Source organism: Ambystoma mexicanum, chromosome 3q (genome assembly GCF_040938575.1).
Source record: "Ambystoma mexicanum isolate Mex_15411 chromosome 3q, UKY_AmexF1_1, whole genome shotgun sequence".
In the NCBI taxonomy this organism is placed as follows: domain Eukaryota; kingdom Metazoa; phylum Chordata; class Amphibia; order Caudata; family Ambystomatidae; genus Ambystoma; species Ambystoma mexicanum.
The window spans coordinates 814,974,239-814,998,190 of record NC_090926.1 but is presented as its reverse complement, the minus strand read 5'-3'; the positions used below and the strand labels follow the sequence as shown (position 1 = coordinate 814,998,190).

The window sequence follows — 23,952 nt, the reverse complement described above, 5'->3', positions numbered from 1 at the left end:
ATCATTAGCGGCACACCACTCCTGAATTGCTGACAGACAGTCAGGAACGAGAGAAGGAGTAGAGGCGGCCGAGGGGAGCCTTAAAGAGAGATGGGTATCATCAGCATAACATTGAAAGTTGGAGCAGAGAGCAGATATGCAGAGGGCGAGAGGAGCCAGGTATTGGTTGAACAGCCAGGGAGAGAGGTTAGAGCACTGAGGAACACCACAGTTAGAGAGAGATAGAGGAGAGGAAGGAACCCAGTTGGACCTGACAGAGCCGGTCATTGAGAAAGGAGGTCAGCCAGACATTGGCCTGATCAATGATACCAGGTTATCATGGAGGCACTTGAGCCTGATGTCATGGCTGACTGTGTCGAAAGCAGAAGAACGATCAAGGAGAATGAAGAAAGAAGGAAGGTTAGAGTCAAGATTGGAGAGCAGGTCTTCACGGATGTTCAGGAGAGCAGTTCCGTGCTTCTGGCCGCTCTGAAGCCAGACTGATGGTCATGGAGGCAACCAACAGATTCGGTGTGAAGGTTAAGCTGGGAGATGGCCAGCTTTTCCAAGAGTTTTCCTAGGGAAGGAGTGATAGAGATCAGGCAATAGTTAGCCCGAGAGGAAGGATTGGCTGAGGCCTTCTTGAGGAGGGGGTGCACAAGAGAGTGCTTTGGGGGACGGGGGAGGGGGGGCAGAACAGGGGAGAAACTGTTTTGATGAGACTTCAAAGCTGGCCCCTGTAGCCCAGTACTGTTGTTTATGTTTACATAAGAGAACAGTAGAGACCATTAGGCATTTACTTACCTAGTGCTTTTCACTTAAAAACAGGATAATTAAATAATTGATTCACTTTGTATATAACAGTGACCTGCTGACCAAGATGATTTGGGGTAGATGCATGGTCGGAACAAATCCTGCACTCACAATAGCTCTAATTAAATTCTGGAATGAAATTGTAATATTGATATCCAAACTCAATTAAGAATATGAAGATATAGAGACCATTTTATTTGTATTCTTTAGAATGTACTTTTGGTAATCTTTGGTGTGAAAAGCTATTTGAGCTACAGCACACCTAATAAATAAGTGACAAATCAGCAGAGCAACATAGTCCGATGCTGGAGGTTAAGGGACAGCGCTACAGGGTCCATGTGGCCAGGCACTACCACCACTGCATCTTCAGTTCCAAAATCCGATCCGTTGGAATTGAACCAGAAAAAAGGAACAAGTTACTTACCTGTAACTGTTGTTCTCCAGCATGGGTCTGGCATGGATTCACATGCTCATGAATATTCCCCGTCGTCAGGCTGGGAATCCTCGGTAAAGAAAAAACCAGTATCAGTTTCGTTTCTGATCTGTCTTTCGTAGTAGTAACCAATCACTGGTCTCTGCGTCATACTGACCACAGCCAATGACTGCCCTCTACCTAAGCCCCGCCTCTGGCAGACATCTTCAGATTTGGAAGCACGTGAAGTGGCAGTATGACCAAGTGAAGAGCCGCAGAGGGGTAGGCGGGAGGGTTCGCATGTGAATCCATGCCAGACCCATGCTGGAGAACAACAGTTACAGGTAAGTAACTTGTTCCTTCTCCAGCATGGGGTCTGGCATGGATTCACATGCTCATGAATAAAGAATACATAGCAGTACCCACATGCACAACCACGGGAGGTGGCAAAGGCTCAACATTAAGCATCACATCAAACTCAACATTAAGCAATCTTACCTCCTCACCAGGCTCACCTCAGGCGAACAGGTTGCGCAGCACTGCTTGGCTGACCCTGGACTCCTCCCTGGAATCCCGATCGACGCAGTAGAATTTCGTGAAGGTGTGCGTCGACCTCCACGTAGCAGCCCTGCAAATGTCCAGCAGGGGCACACCAGATAGGAACGCCGTGGTAGCTGCGATCGCTCTGGTGGAATGTGCTCTCGGACGGCCAGGCAGCGGTCGGTTTGCCAACCGGTGACAGTACATGATACAGCCGGAGAGCCATCTGGAAATGGAAGCCTTCGAGAGAGCCTTCCCCTGATTGACAGGTCCAAAGTTCACAAAGAGTTGTGACGTCTTCCGAAAACACTTCGTGCGATCCACGTAGAACTTCAGCGCTCTAGCCACATCCAGCGAGTGCAAAGTCCTCTCAGCCGGCGACGAAGGCGACGGGAAAAACACAGGCAACACCAAGGGTTCGTTGAGATGGAAGTCCGACGGCACCTTGGGCATGAAGGAGGGGTGCGTCCTGAGCACCACCCTCGTGTCGTGAAAAGTCAAGTACGGGGCCTTGCAGGAAAGGGCCTGGATCTCTCCCACCCGTCGTGCGGAGGTGATGGCCACAAGAAACGCTGTTTTCCACGACAGGAACTTCAACGGGGCCGAGTGCAGAGGCTCGAACGGAGGTCCCATGAGCTTGGTCAGCACCACGTTGAGCTCCCACGCCGGGGCCGGAGCCTTCACCGGCGGGAACGATCTGAACAGTCCCTTCATGAACTCTTTCACCAGACGATGAGACCACAAGGACGTCCGCCCCGTGGTTCTAGTGTATCGGGAGATCGCAGCAAGATGAATCTTGATGGACGCGTGTGCCAGTCCAGCTTTGGCCAGCGTCAACAGGTACGGCAGTACTTGGGGAGCCGTAATCCTTAGAGGGTTAATCTTCTGTGCGTGGCACCAGACAGAGAACCTCTTCCATTTGTGTCCGTAGCATTTAAGAGTCGAGGACGCCCTGGCCTTTGCAAGAACCTCTCTGCAGTCGGCCGGTATGTCGTATCCTCCAAACTCTAGCGCTGCAGGAGCCAGGCCTGCAAGTTCAGCGACTTCGGGTCGTGGTGGAGGATGGCGCCTCCTTCCCTGGAGAGCAGATCCGCGTCCACTGGCAGCTTGATTGACGGGGACGCTGACAAGTCCAGAAGGTCCGGGAACCATATCTGCCTCAGCCACGCAGGTGCGACGAGGATCATCCTGCACCGTGACCTCTTGAGCTGGTTGATGAGCCGGATCAGTAGTGGCAATGGAGGGAACGCGTATAGGAACAGGCCCGCCCAGGGGAACGAGAAAGCATCGCCCATGCTCCTCGGCTGGGGAAACCTGCTGGCGAACCTCCGGCACTTGGAGTTCGTCGCCGTCGCGAACAGGTCGATCTGGGGTGTGCCCCACAGTCGGAAGAGGCGATCCACTAGATCCTGCCGTAGTTCCCACTCGTGGCACGAGCGCAGCTCCCTGCTGAGTGAGTCGGCGATGGTGTTTTTTTATCCCTGCCAGATGAAACGGCACCAGAAACATCCTTTGGGCGACGGACAATGCCACAGGTCCTGAGCCTCCTTGGACAGTGCTGGGGACCTGGTTCCGCCCTGTTTCCTGATGTAAAACATGGTGGTGGTGTTGTCGGTGAAGATCCTCACCACCTTGCCCTTGAGGGACGGAAGGAAGGACCTGAGGGCCCAGAACACTGCACGGAGCTCCAGGACGTTGATATGGAGGGACTTCTCCGTCGGGAGCCAAAGGCCTCTCGCATGCAGATTTTCGGTGTGCGCACCCCACCCTTCCAGGGAGGCATCCGTGGTCACTGTCTCCTGGTGGTCTGGGGTCTGGAAGTCCATGCCCGCCGTCAGATGCGCGCGGGTGCCCCACCACCGGATCGCTCGGCGGAAACTCTCGTCGAGTGTGATCCTCTCCTCGAAGCCGCCCGTCGTTTAGATCCAGCGCGCGTCCAGGAACTCCTGCAACGGGCGCATCCGGAGCCTGCACATGGGAATGAGGTAGATGCAAGAAGACATCATTCCGAGGAGGGACTTGATGGACCTCACCTTGGCCGCGTCGGAAACCAACATCCGCTGTACCTTGCCCAGGATGGACCTGGTCCTTTCCTCCGACGGGGAGGCCAGAAGGGACACTGTGTCGAGCTTCGCTCGCAGAAACAGTGCGTTTTGCGCGGGTACCAGGTGGGACTTGGCGTAGTTCACGGAGAATCCCAGGTCCGTGAGAAGTTGGACGGTCCTTGCCGTGTGCTCCACGGCGAGCTCCCTCGTCTTGGCTCGGATGAGCCAGTCTTCCAGGTAGGGGTAGACGTGGATCCCCTCTCGGCGCAGCTGTGCCGCCACTGGTGCAAGGCACTTGGTGAATACCCTGGGTGCCGACCGTAGACCGAAGGGAAGGGCTCTGAACTGGTAGTGACGCCCTTGGACCACGAACCTGAGGAATTTTCGGTGCCCCTTTAGGATGGGAATATGGAAGTAGGCATCCTCCAAATCCAACGACGACAGGAAGTCGCCCTCCTCCAGCTGACCCAGGACGTGCTGGAGGGTGACCATCCGGAACTTCTGTGCCTTGATGAACTTGTTCAGCCGTCGTAGGTCTAGGATGGGGCGCCATCCTCCCGTCTTCTTCTTCACGAGGAAGTATCTTGAGTAAACTCCGGAGCCCCGAAGCCTCCTTGGGACGAGTTCGATGGCGCCCTTGCTTAGCATCGCCCTTACCTCCCGGAGAAGCTGAGGGACGTGAAGCTCTTTCCTGGCCACAGGGGGGACGCGCGGGCACCTTCTTTGAAACTCGAGCGCGTGGCCCTGGGCTAGGGCGTCCAGCACCCAACGGTCGGTGGAGATGGACTCCCACACGCTGACGAAGCTCGCCAGCCGGCCTCCCACCGGGGTGCTTCGGTGGGGGCCCGACCCCACGGCCGGTTCAATCCTGCTTAGACGAGGCTTTGCCGCGTTGACCTCCTTGGCGACGACGGCGGGGTCCACTTGACTTGCCAGTCCCCTGTAAGCTTCTTGAGACGACGAACGGGCCGCTCGACGGTAGGTGGAAAATCCGCCGCCGGAACCTTTGGAGGCGCCCTTGCCTCCGCCGCTCCGAAAGGGCGGCCGCCGTTGCTGGAGAACCCCGAGAGCCCGGGCTGTCTCCGTGTCCGCTTTAATGGCTTGAAGGGAATCGTCCACTGTTTTCCCAAACAGGGTGTTCCCATCGAACGGCATGTCCAGGACTCTGGTCTGTACGTCTTGACGGAAGTCAGTAGCCTTGAGCCATCCACGCCGCCTAAGGCACACGCCGTTGCCCAACTGGCGAAATCCAGTGTCGGCGATGTCCGTCGCAATAGTGATGGCGTGGTCCGACGCCACCTCACCTTCCTGCAAGATCTCCAGGGCATCCGCCCTCTTGTCGTCCGGTAGGAAGTCCAGCAGGGGAGCCAGCTTGTACCACAGCTCCCTGTCGTACCGGGCTACGATAGCCAAGGCGTTAGCCGCCTTAATCGTCGTCGCTGCAGACGAGATGACCCTGCGCCCCATCGTGTCCAATTTCTTTCCCTCGCCGTCCGGCGGGGAAGTCGACGTGGAGGCCGCAACCCCCCCCCCGCCTTCTTCCTGGCCGCCGCGGAGACGACGGAGTCCGGGGTAGGCTGCGCCCGGAGGCACAAGGGGGCCGCGTCCGGGAGCGGTACTTCTTCTCGTACCGGTCTCTTCTAGGCGGCGTCGTGGATGGGTTCTTGAGGAGGGCGAGGCCCTCATCCCAAATATCGTCCAATAGAGGTACCGCGAGGACCGTCTTCCTCTTGGCCTCGCGCCGCTGATAAAGGAAACCTTCCTTCTTCTTCTCCTCAGGGCAGAGCTGGAAGAGCTCGGATGCCCTGGCGATCATGGAGTGAAAAGATCCAATCTCGTCGGGCGGGGAAGCCCGGGTGGGAGGAGACGACGGCAGATCCTCGTCGTACACCTCGTCGTCCGTACCCGTTGCGGCAGTGTCAGTCCCCGTATCATCCCCTCGAGTCGTGGACGGGGAGGAGGGCTGAACGGGGCGCGACGGCTGAAAAGGAGGTGGAGGGTGAATCCTTCTTTTCTTAGGAGGGGGGCTGCCCGAAGGGCCTGGTTCCGGGTCCCCCGACGGGAGTGGTTCCTCCACTGGTAACGGCAGTCTCGTCCTTATCTCTGAGCATAAGGACTGTATAGCCAACAAAATGGCCGCCGAGTTGTCTTGCGGCACTGGCAGAGGGGAATCCGGCGGGCGGTCAGGGGCCCCGTCGGTACCCTCGACAATGTCGTCGTCTCCTGCGTCGGGATCCCTCCCGACGGGCTGGTCTTCTTCCACGCCAACGCCGTGGCTTAAGACCTCGATCAGTTCTTCCTCAGAGGTTGAGGCCGAATCCACGGCGACCTCCTGCCCCCCCTTTTTCTTCTCCGTCGGAGGTTTCACGGGGGTCCTGTCGATGGGCATAAAAGAGGACTCCCTCCGCGGTGGCAGGGAGACTCTGAGCCCCGAGGTCGCCACCACCGGCGTAGCCTCCACAGGCTGAGCCAGGGCCGCCGCGACTGTCTCGATAGAGGCCTTGGCCGGATGGATTAAGGCTTTCACCACCCTTGGTGCGCTCACCGCCTTCTCCTTGAGGGGGGGGACACTGCCTCGCTCCCCCTCCGCCTTCGAGCTCGACCGGGGCCTCTCCAGAAGCTTCGCCGGGTGCTCGGCCTTCCTCTTACCCGACCCAGAGCGTTGGCTCGTGGTTGATGGTGCCGGGGAGGGTGCGCCCTGCCTGGTGCCCGTAGAGCCCGACCGTTCGGCGCTCCCGGTGCCAGCGGACTCGCGGTGCTTGGCCTTATGTTGGACCCCCGTCGCCGGGGCGTCCTCAAAGGTCTTAGAAGACCGCTCGGATTTCTTCTTCTTCTTCTTGCCGGACGGGCTCTTCCCTTCCAGCCAGTTGGCGAGACGTTGATGGCGGTCCTTCATGGTCCGCTCCGACATGTTGCAGCAAAACGCACAGTCCTTCTCCACGTGCGTCTTGTCTTCATGTAGGCAGTAAAGACAAAAGGAGTGTTCGTCTTCCTTAAAGACATTCTGCAGCTGGCATCCAGGGCAGACCCTGAACAGCTTTCCGGGCGTCGAGCTTCCCTTCTCCTGGGCCATGACCGAGATGGGCCTGAGAAACTTCTGGAGTCCTCCAAAAGCGTAGCTCGACGAATCTTCACCCTTGAGGGGCGTAGACCAATCCGACACGGGTCCCCGTTGATCGGATGGAGAGTCGGTGGAGCTTGAGGCTCTTTTGACCGAAAAAACGAAGTTTTTGAGAAAAAACGTGAAAAAATAGCACTAACGCTCGAGAGCAATAGCACGAGGATCCCAACACATGAACGTGCGGTAAAAATCTGAAGATGGCTGCCAGAGGCGGGGCTTAGGTAGAGGGCAGTCATTGGCTGTGGTCAGTATGACGCAGAGACCAGTGATTGGTTACTACTACGAAAGACAGATCAGAAACGAAACTGATACTGGTTTTTTCTTTACCGAGGATTCCCAGCCCGACGACGGGGAATATTCATGAGCATGTGAATCCATGCCAGACCCCATGCTGGAGAATAACTATTAATGTGTGAATTTCCTGAGGTTCTCAATGTAGGGGAGTTTGGGATAATTCATGTGAAACAAAAGGTTCATGCTTACTTATAGCCATGTCTTTATTTGAACCTGGTAACAAATGATTCAATAAAAGCAGTATATTTCTTACCATCCATTCTGTGTTCCAAGCCACATCGTAGGCAAAAGGCTGCTCATTTTTTGCGCTTCTTCTCCTACCAGATCTTGTTCATTTGGCAAAATCGCTACCCCATCTTTATACAAGTTTGTATCACTGCCGGTAGAAAAAAGAACCACTGATAAAGACTTTCACAAAATTCCAATTAAGTCCACCCAAATTAAATTTTTATGAATTTTGCTTACAACTTTGACTGTATCTTTGTTTAGAACATATTTATTCTTTACAAAACAAAGCTAATCACTGTCATGTTAAAAAGCTCAGCCAGTGCTGTTAATGCTGACCTCCTCTGCTTCACGCGGTTAACAGACAATCAAACCCAGCTGCAGAAAGCATTTTCGACAGAGGAGTAGTGTACTGTCTCCCAGAAAAAAAGGTCAAATGCAGCAACAGAGGAGCCCACACTGCCCTATCGGATCAGCCTGAGAGCAGGTAAGGTAGTCATGAGTCACTCTATATTGGCATATGGGTTTAAGTGAGGTCACTCTGGACCAGAGATAAGTTAGAGAACCATTTAGGCACGTTCAGGTTAGTACATGCACTTTGGGGGTGATATTATTCAGACCAAAAGTCTAGGCCCTAGGCTGTAGGAAATTGTGTCAAACTCCAAAGACTGCAACATAGTCATTGGTCTACTAGGTGACAAATCGGCCGTGTGACAGAATCACATGTAGAGGCTAGAGGATAGGTCTGAAGTGACCATGGGGCTGGTGACCAGCACCCGCTCTGTGAAATAGTCCCCGGAGGTGGAGGGGATCCCTCAGGCCACCAGCCCATCCTCAGCCTTGTGTGCAAGACCAACCCTTATGACTGAAATCTACAGGGCTGCTTGGGAAGTATAAATGGAACAGTAAGAAACAGTATTAGCCTACTTGTTCAAAAAACATTTGACCTTTTACTTTTGATTGTTTTCTTGGTTGAAATTCAGGAACAAAAAGGGGGGACCCACAACAAGCTACCTATTGATGTCACACATCTGGGCTGGAACATTAAACTAACATGAGGCAACTGTGAGTCAAAGTCTTGTGTGAAAACATATGTCACAAGATATGGGCGAAGACTGGTATTTAGAAAGAATATATATATTCAATTTTATTTTTCTGATGTATGCTAAAAAAGCAGGGCCCACCACGGGTCCAATACTCATACAGACAATGTATAACAACATATAACAACAATAAATGAAACACTGTATTTCAAGGCATTCAAATGAATCTGTTGGTAATTGTCAAAATTCACTAAAAATCATTATTAATTTCAAGTGGTGTTAGTAAAACAAGGTGACTTCCAATAACAGGCATTTATCTCTGGTTTATCAAGGAGGACCCTATAACAAATGTGTCGACAGGAATGACTCTGTTTCCAGCCTTAGGTGTGTACGACCGCAAGATGATGGATGTCGGCTGTTGTACCCTGGACAGTTAGTGGTCCAAATAAGTCTTTCATCAGGACACAATGAAGACAACTGAAGTGGGATGTCGTGTTTTTCACAAGGAATGCTTTGTATCAGCCAGAGTATCTAGACAAAAATACAGGAACGTGTATTAAAAACCAACTTCATCACGAATCGTCTTTGTAATGTTGCCACATACTTCTTAATATTTCCAGACCTATATCACATTATTTAATGTGCATCTTAGATATATCAATATTCAATATTATATATATCACTTTCTGTTATTTAGATCCAACTTGTTTGTCCTTATATATTTTACTTTCTATTGCTAAGTAATCGGTTCCTCATAGTCCGTCTGGGTTGATAAAGACCATAACGGGCTGTGTTGAGAAAACAAACACATAGAGGGGGCGGGTGACCATGTGATTCACCTCCAATGATTTAGATAATAGAGACTGAGACAGTCCACTAATGTGCCTACACAATCGACACTATGGAGTCTCCCTCCAGTCATAGGCCATTATAAATGTGGAAAATGCCTTGTGTGTAATTTTACCAAAAATGTCAAAACCATTGATCTAAAAACTGGGGTTTGGAAACTCAAATCCTTTACCAACTGTGCAACTAAATGGGCCATATATTGCATAATCTGCCCATGTGGGCTTATATATATTGGCAAAACCAAAAGAACGATCAGGACCAGAATAGGAGAACATCGGTCCTGTATAAAAAATGGCATCAAAGACAAACCATTAGTTGATCACTATCAAAAAATTAAGCACACCCACAATGACATTGTATGGTATGTGTTACAAACTATGGATGCACACCCCCGTGGGGGGATAGGGACCTCAAACTGCAAAAACCTGAACAGAAATGGATTTACAAACTAGATTCTGTCAGGTGTGGCCTCAATCTATATATCGAGTGGAATCTTTTCGTCTACAAATAGGCCCCATCCACCACACACCTTGGGCACGAAGCAGCCTGGTTAGAGACAACACTTCCTGAATTGTTGCCATAGTTACACCTTGAGACTCATATCAGGTTTATGTTGACAAGCCATCGAAAACTAACATGCCGCCTCCTGAGTTACAGAACACTAGCGTTGGTTAGTATAAGCATATTACCACGCAGCGTTTCTTATATATATGTTTTTTTAACTTCATATTTCACTATCTTGTGCAGTGGTGCAAACAAATATCTTATGATGGCATCCTATATGAATTAGGCTAAAAGAACAACTGTGCCACAGTGTCACAATACGTGTGTCACATGAGAACTATTTATCAATACACAGAAAACTCAATACATAGAAATATGTCGCATAGACTCTCCAATATGGCTGCCATGCTATCCCAGAGAAACTGCCGAGCCCATAGTCCCGCGATGACGCCATTACGTCACTCGTTAGATATATGAGGCGGATCATGTGATCGGGAAATCGCTTAAGCACTCGCATTTGGTTTTTGAAAATGTTGCTGCCACACTGAATCACAAGTAAGTGCCCTTTAGAGGCATTTAGGAATCGACACAGTTACTCGTAGACATGCCTAATCCACTACTCTAACATACAGTGTCATTTGTAATTAAACTTCCACAGAACGCTCGCACGAATAGAACAGCCAGTAAGCAACTTTTCAAACTGGTTTTGAAATAGAAGACAGCTTTCGGATGCAAATCCCGGAAAGATATCCGGCAATCACACAAGCTCAGAAGCAAGTCTAAGGTAACACATACAATAATTCAGTCTCTATTATGTAAATCGTTGGAACTGAATGACATGGTCACCCGCCCCCTCTATGTGTTTGTTTTCCCAACACAGCCCGTTATGGTCTTTATCAACCCAGCCGGACTATGAGGAACCGATTACTTAGCAATAGAAAGTAAAATATATAAGGACAAACAAGTTGGATCTAAATAACAGAAAGTGATATCTATAATATTGAATATTTTATATATCTAAGATGCACATTAAATAATGTGATATAGGTCTGGAAATATTAAGAAGTATGTGGCAACATTACAAAGACGATTCGTGATGAAGCTGGTTTTTAATACACGTTCCTGTATTTTTGTCTAGATACTCTGGCTGATACAAAGCATTCCTTGTGAAAAACACGACATCCCACTTCAGTTGTCTTCATTGTGTCCTGATGAAAGCCTTATTTGGACCACTAACTGTCCAGGGTACAACAGCCGACATCTATCATCTTGCGGTCGTACACACCTAATGTTGGAAACAGAGTCATTCCTGTTGACACATTTCTTATAGGGGCCTCCTTGATAAACCAGAGATAAATGCTTATTATTGGAAGTCACCTTGTTTTACTAACACCACTTGAAATTAATAATGGTTTTTAGTGAATTTTGACATTTACCAACAGATTCATTTGAACGCCTTGAAATACAGTGTTTCATTTATTGTTGTTATATGTTGTTATACATTGTCTGTATAAGTATTGGACCCGTGGTGGGCCCTGCTTTTTTAGCATATATCAGAAAAATAAAATTGAATATATATATTTTTTATAAATACAAGTCTTCGCCCATATGTTTTCACACAAGACTTTGACTCACAGTTGCCTCATGTTAGTCCAGCCCAGATGTGTGACATCAATAGGTAGCTTGTTGTGGGTCTCCTCTTTTGTTCCTGCATTATTGACCACATCCCACAAGCCCCTAACAAAAATGTGGTCTACCCTGGCTCATATAGCATTACCCGTTGGTTGAAATTCAGTCACATTTAATTAAATATATTTATATATATATGGGGAGGGGTAAGGGAATAGGGGGTGGGTTGCGGGTGGTCTCCCACGCGTTTTCAACCAAAAAACAAGCAAAATAAATTTGGTCAAATGTGAAAAGGTCAAATATTTTCGACTAAGTAGACCTAAACCTAAGAAACAGAGAAAACTGTAAAATGAAATTAACAGTTTGCATTCCCACCACCACAGGTCCACTTGAGTCCAATAATAGTTAGTGATACCTATTTGGAAGAGTGCCGGAGGTCTTGAGCACTGCTCGTCAGAACGGACCCCAATGGAACTCGCTTGCTGAGTGACGCAAAGATTAGAATGAAGTCAAAAGTATGTTTCAGAGATTCAAAGTAGAGGTCGTCACAGGGTGACTTGCAGGACCGGGAACCACAGAAAAAATAATTCCATGATGACAAATTCATGTTTTGTAACTTATAGTAGAGCGGTCCACTAGAAAACAGATTTCAGCGGAAATTCTGTATTTTCTGAAGGCCGTACCCCATCGCCGGACATGCTGACATCATCAACAAAGCTGATCGCAGTCAGACAGTTGAGTGGTCCAGCACCGATTTATTAGAGGGTACGGCAAAGGGAGTGTGTGGAGTTATGATTCCGGACAGAGTGTGGAGGTATGGCGAGGAAGTGAAAGAGGAGAGGGAATGGAAAGGACGAGGTGAGGAGAGAGTTGAAGGGAGGGGGCGTAGAGGAAAGAGTGAAGGAGAAAGGAACAGAGAGGGAGAGAAGTGATCAAGCTCAGCAACAGGGAGTGTGAAAGGGGAACATAGTATAGGAGGTGAACGATATAGGGAGAGAATGATGGAGAAAAGTAGAGAAAAAAGGAGACTGGATAGAATGAGAGAACAGAGGAGAGGAGACAGAAAAGGAGGTGGGTGCCCCGATCTTTGGAGTTTAGTGTCTAAACGGACACTCATCCTCTTGTCTGCCACCTTAGAGTTATTTTGCCTTACTAACTGTGGATTGCCCCCATTGACTTTAATGGGATAATCCTCCAAAACAGCAAACGTACCCCTTATTGCGGAATTTGCATATGCAAGTTGTTGATGCATATTTCCCAGTTGACATCTACTGTAGCTGATTACTATTTTGTTTTTGGGAAGAGGGATCTCTTGTTGCGTTTGGTCTAGTCCCATGGGATCATCTGTCTAAGCACCGATAAAGGCCTCCTGGAGATCAGCAAAGAAGCATGAGCAAAAGAGTGTTTTGCTGAGATGGTTGAATAAAACATTGCTGGAAGGCTGCAACGACGTAGTGGTCTTGGCTCCATTGAAGATATGATGAATGTCTGTCAAAGTTGTCCTTTTATCCTGAATTTGAGCTGGACTCTGCCCCAAGCCCACCAATGGCAAGGACCTGCACCATTCAAACTGGCAGAGGCTGTCCAATCATTGAAAGCCCCTGGCTACCACATCTGGCCAGCAACAGTCACAACAACAGGAAGTCCCATCTCCATCCAGCCACAAACAAATACCTCTGCTTTGCCCGGGAAAGCTGAATCGTTGCTCTGAAAATTGATTACCATATATTGCAAAACTGGTCCTGAGGAGGCAGGAAGAAGGCCAAAAGACAGGTGAAAATCATGTGGCACGGCCATTTTAGAGTAGATGGTATTCTAAAAGGCATTAAGCAGTAAAATACAAAAGTGCGGGGGCACAGCCTAACGGCAGATCGGTGTGGTCACGTATTTGCTCTGTGAGGAGATGGTATTTTCCCCCCTCATGTACCCCCATAATGCATTTATTTTGTCTTCCCTATGTGAGAAATCAGAAGGTGACTCACCCACTAGTCGCCGGGATCTATCATCCAGGTGCCCAGGACACAGCCATCGCTTTTGGATCCAGTTCCTGGGGTGGACCAGTGCGGGAGGATCACCGGAGGGAGGGATCTACGGGGAGTGGGACACCGGGTGGTGAGACGCCGTATCCCCTTCCTTATAACACCTGAACCCAATCCTACCAAGTAGGATATTTAGGAACTCCAAACCCCCCTTTACAACACAAACACTTTCTCACGGACAGCCCGCTAGGAGAGAAAACGGACTAACAACCGAGCTGTATACTTGACGTGTCCCAATTCAATGGTCAGGTAAGGTCCGGCAATTACTGACCATCACACATACCTGACTTCCATTAAGCTTCCCCATACAGATAAAAGGTGGTGCACGAGAGCACACTCTGAGCGAGGCAAAGCTGTCCGGGTTGCTGGTCCTGAGGATAATCCGGTAGAAGAACTGGAAGCGTCGCTGTAGAGTTCTTCCTACCAATGTACCCCTTTGTATTTCAAATCAAACTACAAAGGGATCAATTAGCCGAAAGATGGAGATCACTGCATTCGTTGTTGGGTAGTTCAGACACCGTTGTAACAATTGGGTTGGATACTACAATACTGATGACTGCCTAAAGAAAAAGAACTGAGTTCAAAACAATGTAGTCTCCCAAGAACAATGACAAGAACATGAATGCCAGAACTAAGTGAGAAAGATGGCCAGGATGCAAGAAGAAATGAGAACAAGTTTAGCAGACTTACCACTGTGGTCAATGGCGAAAACCCTACCGAGCAACTCTTACACCATCCAACAATACCTCGCCGGCAAAAGGATGCCTATGCGGAAGAAGTCTCTAGTCCAGGATACTATTCCCGACGAAACGATGACGCCTAGCGGCTTATGCGCCAATGATCACAGTCACTAGTCCAGGCGCTTTATGAGGGATGATGTAGGTTCGCTCCAGGCAGTAATGGAGGTAAGGAAAGCACGGCCCCTCAACCAGCCGTAGCGGATTGGAAATCGTTCCCCAGTCGATGGCGTGTGAAGGATGCAGATGATGTCCGAGAAGAGAAGGCAGGTCGTTGAGCGGTCCAGAGTCAGCAGCGTGCAAGCAATGTGGGCAATATCCGTATAGAGGAAGCAGGTCAATGGGCGGTCCGGAGTCAGCAGCGTGCAAGCAATGTAGGCAATATCCGTAGAGAGGAAGCAGGTCGATGGACGGTCCGGAGTCAACTGCGTGCGAGCATAGAAGGTCAGACAATCCACAAGGCAATACAGGTCAGAGGAACAGGCCGGGGTCGAGTACCAGGGGAAGACCAACACAAACAAAGAAGGGCAAGAGGGGTCAAGAGCAAGAGCAAAAACTGGAGCAAAACTTGTGGAGGGGAACGCCACAATCACCATAGCAACGACGCTGTATGCGTTCTGAAGCGGTTGTGGATGGTTCTGACGCGGTTGTGGATGTAACGGGATTCTGATCGTGATATGAGTTTGGAAGGGATTCTGCCATGTGACAAAGAGAGCAATGAGAGTTTGTGGCCAATCCTGACACAAAGCACACAAGGAAACAGCAGTTCCAAGATGGCAGTTTAACAAGAGGAGAAAGACAGTGAAACAGAAGAGGATTGCAAGGAGGGAAGTTCCCTTGACCTTTTCGACAAGGAACCGTTGGTTTCATGAGTTCTCGATATTGGAAAGCGTAAAACCAGGAAAACAGAAGAATCCTGCATTGTGTGTTGGAGATACCCGGGGCCCTCCTGCATCAATAATCAACGCGGGGAGAATTACCAGCCACTGTGGTACGGTCCTTGGCTCCAAGAACAAGGCAGTGTCAGTGAAAACAACACATCCGGTGAGTTGGGGAGACCGATACAAGACCGGTCTGTGTTGAAGCCAAGGTTGCAAGCGGCAACATTGTATGGCGAGCGTTGGAACAAACATGGTTTGAAATACGTATGATAAAAGACGCAAGTAAAAGTGCACTGCTGATGAGTGAATGAACTTTGAATCAAAGGTACGATTCCTTTGACAGAGTGTCCCGGCACCACATGTGTATGTACTCAGTCTTAGGTCTCTGTAAGGTATCCAGCTGAAAAGTGAAAGAGTTGTAGATAATTGTGAATTGAAGTGGTCCTATGACGGGTCAAGCTAAATCCTGCACACAATCGATGTTGATACAGTAACAGAAGTTTGTGGCAAACTTGTTTAAGTTGGTCCGAGCCTGGCAGAGGGAGATCAATTTAAAGCTTTGTATTAAAGGAGGTCTGAGCCTGGCAGAGGGGGATCCGGTGTCAAGCAAAAATCACCAGAGAAGGTGTTTGTGTTAAAGTGAGTCTGAGCAGAGTGGAGGGGGACCCGGGGTGACGAGAAAGTTACCCGGGAATTTGTACCTGTGTAATCCTAAAGGGAAAGGAACTTTGATGCATGTCGTATTACATCATGCACGCTGAAAGAAGGCCATGATGTTGAGGTTTTGAACTGCACCATCGTGCTAGAGAAGCCAGAGACTAGAGTGTGCCGTCTTGTCCCGTTCTGAAATCGTGGGGATATTCAAGCCAACGGCTTGAATATACTCACATATCATTTCTTGAACACTTTTCTTTTGCATAACATTGTTTCCCACACTATTTGTATTCAGAGGTAAGGATTGGCAATAGGTTTATTAGATTAGGACCTTTTATTTTGACAAGACACCACTAGGACTGCGTTATTATTTGATGGTCGTAGCTTGCTCCCATCTTTAGATTTAGGTTTAGATAGGCGTTTTTTCAAACCCAAATGAAGTTCAATAAACAACCTTGAACTGTGATCACTTTTGTCTGTCTTACTGTTTAATATGTTGCCTTCCTTACACCTACCACTGCACAGCATGACACACTCCTGAGGAGGGCGTTGAGCAGATTTGCTCTGGCACTTCCAGAGACCAAGGCGAGTGGATTCTTTGCTCCAGTGGCTTGCGGCCTCTAAGATGGTGGCATGAGGGTCTCAGAGGCTCTTGTGGCAGCAGAGCGCAATGACTCCTGATCGAGAGAGGACCGCAGTGGATCACAGTTGCAGCTGCCTTAGTTTGGAAACAGCTGCAGCAGATTGTGGTTGGAGCAGGAGGCGGGCTCCACTGTGGGGAGCTCCTAATTGATTGGCTGCCTGAGTATGCAGGTACATGCTGAGCCTGCTTCTGCTGGGTCCCCACTCGTGAACGCATGAGCAGCATTTACTAGTACTGATGGCGACAGCCGGAATCCTTTGTTCTCCTTGATCAGAGGAGCGAGCGTGGGACTGTACTCTACCCATGTAAAGGGAGTAGAGGTCCAGGTGTGCAACTGGAATACTGTAGGGGATATGAGGCGACTGATAGAGCGCTCCTGGGCCTGGGTTCTGCACCCCTCTGTGCCCGCTCAGCCCCCATGTCCTGGTGTACCAACATCAAGGTGCAAGCGGAGTTGAGCAGGGAGCATGTCCAAGAACCCTCGGATGGTGATATAAAGCCCGTGCTCCAGACTTCACAGAAACCGAAGGAAAAGTCCCAACAAGTTGTGGCCCAAGTTCACGCACACGGGGGAGCTGAGGAGAGGGAAAACAAGGTGGCGCCCACAGTGGATCTCCAGGCGCTACTTTGGCAATTACTAGCAGATGTTCAGAAGGGCACAGAGACAATCTCCCACAGTATTTTGGAGTTAGACCGCCACCTCCAGGGGTCTGACAAACGCTTGGAGGAGTTGGAGGATTATCAGCGTGAACAGGCATATGAGCAAAATGTTCTTGAAGCGAGGGTTGCTGAGTTGGAATCTTCTATGGAGCAGATGGGTGAGCAGCAGGAGGACGCAGAAAATAGAACTCGCTGCAATAACATCAGGGTGTGGGCAATACCTGCCGAGGTCAAGGATACTGAATTAGAAGCTTTTGTTCTGGAGACTTTTCAAGGCCATTCTGGGGGAGGCAAGAGAGGACGCCGTCAATTTAGACTGCATTCATCTGATTTACACAGCATTTCAACAGACGTGGAAATCGGTGCCTGATATAATAACGCAAGTGTACTTCTATAAGACCAAAGAGAAGCTCATGCAGGGAGCACAACATCGCAGAGAATGTGTTTCTCGGGAGCGCAACTGTTAAATTAGGTGAACTCAGTGACCCTAAATGTGCAACGGTTAAACTCACCAGTCAAAAGGAAGTCTGCAGAAAGGAGCCTACTTGACATAGATGCTACGTTGGTATTTTTACAAGAGACCCACCTGTTGATACAAGATACTTGGAAACTAGATAACCTGAAATATTATGCATGCATGGCCTCTAAGACTAGAGGTGTGGCAATCCTCATTAGTTCTAAGGTATAGTTTATGAAGATGGAGGTCCTGAGAGACCCAGAGGGGTCGCTACTTAATGGTCAAAGGCCAACTGTGTGGTCATGGGTTCTCGCTGGTGATGGTGTATGCTCCCAATGAGCAAGATTCCTTTTCTGCAGCCCTTCTTCTGACGTTGTGCAACCTTTGTGAAGGGGAGGAGGTGGTGGGATGAGATTTTAATTGTGTCCTTGATACACAGTTGGGTAAGACTTCACGGTCCTCGAAAGCAGATAACTGCAATAGACAGGCCCTTGTTAAGATCCTGCGGAATACTCTGACTATTCACTAGGTGTTGTCACTTTTCCCAAGGGAGTAGCCCCTTCTCATGAGGCTAGGGAGGTGAGGCCGCTACCCAATATTCTCCTTGGGGGTGGTTTAATGCGGCAGCATTGAACTGGCAGCCACAACAAACAAGACTCGCCCTACAACCGTATTGGCACCCCCCGAAATCCACATGGGAAAGGAGCGGTGGATAGAAGGGGCCTGAATCCACAAAATCTAAAGGGGAGTGGGAGAAAGGTAATCGATCAAAATAATAATGAACATTACTGCCATGCTCAAAAGTCATGCATGTAATCTGTTGCAACCGGTTTTTAAACAAAGTTGTTAAAAAAAATAAAAGAGGAATTGGCATCGTCTCGAATAGCCATTCATAGAGGGACACGCCATGGTTGCCCTCTATCGCATTTTTGTGTTGGCAATTGAGCCACTCGCATATTTTATTAGGGCTCAGACAGAGAGATGCCCGCGCAGCCTGCCAGAAGACGCAAGCACCCATGAAGAACCGTTCCAGAGCCAACAAAGATAACAGGTATATCACAGGGACCGGTAGGGCCTTCGAGGTGTGGGAGAGAGATAAACTGCACAGGGATAGCGATAAGAAGCATCTTTCTCGTGGCAGCAATTAGGAAGAGAGTCGGCCTAGTAAGAAGGGAAGAGAACGAAGGGTCTTGAACCTGAACCAAGCTGACATCTATAACTATAAGAAACATCTTCCGTGTGGCAGTACTTGGTAAGAGAGTCAACCCAATGGGCCTAGTGAGAAGAGAAGAGAACGCAGGGTCTGGGACCTGAACCGAGGTGAAGCCTATATTGATACAAGTCATCTTCCTTGTGGCAGTACTTGGCAGGGGAGTGAACCAAATGGGCCTGATGAAAGAAGAAAAGAAATCAGGTGCCTGGGACCAAAACCAAAGTAACAGATATCAGCATACAAGTCATCCTCCTTATGGCAGTACTTGGCAGGAAAGTGAACCAAGTGGGCCTGACAAGAAAGCGTGAGCAATAGGGTCTGGGACCCAAAAAAGTACAAGGTAAATATCGGAGGGAGGAACCCTCTAAACAGTGGTAGGGAAAATACCACTGACGAGCTAAGGAGAACCTGTAACTGTGGAAAGTTACCAAAGAAGACAGGGAAGGCAGGCATTCTCCCTGGAACACAATTGGAACTGTGGCGAAACCACTATCCAGGGAAATGAGTCATTTGCCCTGGATCCAGCTTAAACATTACCAGAGAAGCCAGAGGGAGGAAGTCATTCCCCCTGGACACGTCTGGAACTGTGTAAATCAAGACCAGAGGAAGGGAGTCATTCTCCCTGGTATTGATTGGAGTCCTGAAGAGACTTTCTTTTAAAACACAAGGAGAATGAGTCATTTTCCTGGTGAGAGAACTTTACATTTGATTAAAACTCTTTAGTTATAGTGTAAGGGATAGAGGTAAGGTTTTGACTCATGATGGTGCTTTTTCCATTTTAAGGACATTCTGACAGACCCTTTTGTTTTTAGTTTAAGCAGGAAACCCCTCTTAGAGTTAGGGATAGCTAGGTTTTTGAACTTGGGTCTTTGCTAACCACCATGACATGTCCTGGGTCAGTAGTCTTCCTCTGCACCCTTACAGCTCTCCAATTGAATTATGGAGGTTTTTTCATCACACAGAGAGGGAATACACTTTTTACGCCCACGCACCCAGATAACATTCTAGGCTTGATATGGTATTAGTATCCTCGAGTAGTCCCACATTTTGATAGTGTCACAATTGGTCCAAAATATTTCTCAGATCACGCTCTGGTAACATTGGTTATATTGGGTCCTCCTCTGCATTCCCCTTTTGCGCATCACATGGAGATTTAATGACATGCTCTTGAAGGACAGTGGTCAGAACGGAGATTCAGAACACAATTTCAACGTACTTTAAAGAAAATTATACACTAGGTGTAGGATCGGATGTGTTCTGGGATGCTTTTCATGGCGGTGGTGAAGGGGGATACTTATAAGCAAAACTTCATTGTATGTAAAGGCCCAATAACAGCAGAAAGAGAGGTTGGAGGTGGCGGCAGGTGAAGCGGAGGTTAAATAGGGTAGTACCATGAAGGCTCTTATAGCATTGAGAATAGCTTGTAGTCAGCTTGAAGCGCTATGCGTTGAGCGCTCAGCCCAATCCGTGCTTAGAGTTAAACGCTCCTACTATTCTAGAGACAATAAAGCATAGAGGTTCCTGGCAGCGAAACCTAGACGACGGGACAACCGAAATCTTGTCTCATGCCTGCGGGAAGATGAGGGGCAGGATCACTACAAGGAGGAGAACAAATTCTAGATGGCAGAAGCATATTAACAAAAGTTGCTTTGGGAAGTCCCAAGGCTAGGAGACGGTCAGGACCAGTTTCCAGCGAGGGCTCAGCTTCCACAAGGAGGGGAACAGGTTAAGGAGGACTTAGACTCTCCAATAATGCAGGAGGAGGTGATTTGTGCAATGTGTGCCCTACCCAACACAGCTCTGGGCCCGGATGGACTTACCAATACATTTTATAAAGCATTTATGACCAACCTTGCTCCCCATATGACTAAATTGTTTAACTATTTTCTTGAATCGTGGAAGGTAACTGCTTCCATGGCAGAATCCCTCACTACGCTAGTATTGAAGCCAGGCAAGGACCCCAAACATCTGTGCCTCCTATAAACCTATTGCTTTACTCAATGGGTGATACGAAGATATACGCCAAGATATTAGCTACATGCCTAATGCGCATGCTTCCAAATTTGATAGGTCCGGACCGGTCAGGGTTTATTATTCATTAGGATACCAGTGATACCAATTGGAAGCTGGTGAATGTGATAGACTGGGCACATAGAACAGGCCAACAGATTGGCAAAATGTGGCCTTGAACGCTCACAAGGCATTGGATTCTGTTGACTGGGTATGTATAGGTCGGTATTGGCTGCATTTGGTTTTGGCGGCAGATTTCAGAGGTTTGTGCAAGTGGGCTACCAAGGACCAGCCAGCAAGGTTAAATTAAATTAGCAGCTATCAATCACAGAATGCACAATGAATCTCTTAACAAGATTACTATATCTATGCTCAACCCTTCCAGTGGAAATCCTGCTAAAGCCTCTCCTCCAACTACAAAAAAAGATCTCCTGGTTCATATGGAAAGGGGGCAAGGCACGAATCCCACAAAAAGTGATGACAGGAGAAGCCAAATGGGGCGGAATGGGAGTATCTAACCTCCACAATTACTACATAGCGGACCAACGGATGAACACCATGGCATGAGCCGAAGCCACATGCCTGCCAAAATGGACACTCATAGAACAAGCTAGGAGTCCCGTACCGCTGAGCGCCCCGTTATACACCTCACCATCAGCACGCAAACATTGGTCATCGATTCTCACATCCACCAGAACCACCCTGAGAATTTGGTACAGCGCACTGCAAAGGAAAAGAATTCCCAAGGGCTTGGGTCCACTATCTCAAGTTATTAAAAACCCGAACTTCACCCCAGGCCTACACATGGCAAACTTCCAAATTGGGACCGAGGAGGCCTACGTACTCTCTCCCAGCTATTTGAGAACGGATCCCACTAACCTTCGTGGAATGTAAAATCCACTTCAACCTAGTGGAAACAGATTCACCTACGCACAAATCTGTCACTGGATTACCCAACCACTGGTCCAACCGTGAGCCACTAAGGGGCTCCACCGCCTATAACTAACACTGCAAGAAGGCTCGCGTAGAGGACACATCACACAACTATACAAACTCCTACAAGACGACATGCTAATCCATTAGTCCCTCATAAATGTCTCATTGTGAAGTGGATCTCAGGCATCCCATTGACGACCAAACGTGGGTCAGCATCTGGATTAGAAATAACACAGCTTCTAGATGTGTCACCAATAAAGAAGGTGCACTCAAACTGCTTTATCGCTGATACTATCCGCTGGAATGCCTACATCACTTCAATAACTCTCTAGACCCTAAGTGCTGGAGACAATGTGGGGCCCGAGAGACATACTTTCACATGTGATGGGAATGTCAGTTGGCACAAGCCTTCTGGGAAAAGGTGCTCTACACCATAGAAGCCATTACCCACTGCAAACTCCCTCGGACTCAGACTTCTACTAGGAAACCCACTTCCGGAATGCTACCAGAGCATGGGATCGACCGCAGAGCTAATCACCAACTCTTGCTAGCGGCAAAGATCTCCTTCGCCCGCAAATGGAAAACACGGGAAGGCCCTCTACTATCATTATGGTGGCTCAATGTCTGGGATATTTTAGTGACTGAGGAAGTCACAGCGGCCAAAGGAGGAGTGCTTCACTGCTTTACAGATTGCTGGTCCCCAGTCCTGGAATACGATAAAGCCTTCCCAGAATTGACCTGACAGCCAAAACAAACAAGACTCGCCCTACAACCCTAATGGCGCCCCCGAAACCCCTACGGGGCAAGGAGCGACGGATAGAATGGGCCGGAATCCACAAACTCTAAAGGGGAGCGGGAGGGAGGATAATCGATCAAAATAATCATGAACATTACTGCCACGCTCAAAAGTCATGCATGTAATCTGTTGCAACTGTTTTTTAAATAAAGTTGTAAAAAAAAGAAAATGTGCAGCCATCGTCTCCAATAGCCATTTGGAGAGGGACACGCCATGGTTGTCCTCTATCGCTGCTCATTTTTGCGCTGGCAACTGAGCCACTCGCATGTGTTATTAGGGCTCAGACAGAGATACTAGGGGTGGACTGCAGGCTATTACAGCATAACAGTGTTGTATGCTGATATTGCAATGATATTCTCTCTTCTTGAGTAATTCAAAGTGGTCTCAGGCTACTGGATTAATGGGGACAAATCGCATAGGCCTCAATGTCTGTCTCTCTCTCTCTCTCTCTTGGGAAGAAGTAGAGGCAATGTAGCACTTGTCCCGGTTTCCTTGGTCTCAATAGCCTATTAAGTATATGGGCATTCGACTCCCACCTACGGTCCAATCTCGTTATGAGGCAAATAAACCTCCCTTGATGGGGCCATGCGTGCAGACTTGAAGTGGTGGAACCTACAGGAGGTATCATGGATGGGTAGGATTAAGGCAGTGAAAATGTCCCTGTTACCTTGAGTGCTATATACATTTCGAACTCTGACCTTACGAATTCCCGTGCCCAGGGGATAGATACTGGCGTATGTGTGGGGGAGGACGAGACCACAGATCCAGAGGAAGGTTACAGAGTGGAGTCTGTGGCTGGGGATGCCAGATGTCCAAAAGTACTCTATGACAGCACAGATATCGCAGATGTTCGAATGGGGGGACGAGTAGGGAACAAAGAGCTGGAGGTACATTGAACAGGCAGCCATGACCCTGCTTTTGACGCATTTGCCCTTTTTGAGCAAACAACCAAGGATAGCTCAGGGGGCTCCTTTTATATGCTACAAGGATCTCACTGAACACTGGGACAGGGTAATGCAGTTATGTGGGGTCTCACCGGGGCTGGGACCCCTTTTTCCGGTCCTACGGAATGCTGACTTTTCTCTGGGCTTCTCTGTTGAGTGCTTTGCATTTTGGGAAGTGCGGGGGTCCTTGACCTTGGGAGCCCTGTATCCAGACTCTCACTTTTGTTCGAAGACTGGAAGCTGAAATTTAGGGTGGATGAGCGTAAGCGTTTCACGATGTGCAGCTGCAGCACTGGGTATTTTTTAACCCTTATAACGCCACCCCAACCCCACTCTGACCAATTTTAACCCCTACACCCCACTATTTTTATTTAATTAATGTTTGCTGTGTTTTTCGGTATTGTGGTCCACTCTGAAATATACCACTCTGTAATGTTTTAGATATATTGACCGGATACCAAGAGCGCATTTAGGATTTGCCGGAGATGGTACCCGACGCCACAAAGATCGAGCACAATGAGCATGGGT

The 23,952-nt window shown here is 48.7% G+C and overlaps 1 protein-coding gene across 1 annotated transcript in view; it reads right to left on the bottom strand.

Moving 5' to 3' along the window:
* SPAG9 (sperm associated antigen 9) overlaps window positions 1-23,952 on the bottom strand; it is a 2,727,931-nt gene that overhangs the window by 796,660 nt on the left and 1,907,319 nt on the right. Inside the window, exon 21 of the mRNA XM_069654919.1 lies at window positions 7,458-7,580. Within this exon, the coding sequence (XP_069511020.1) occupies window positions 7,458-7,580 (123 nt within the window). The remainder of the gene's footprint in view (window positions 1-7,457; window positions 7,581-23,952) is intronic.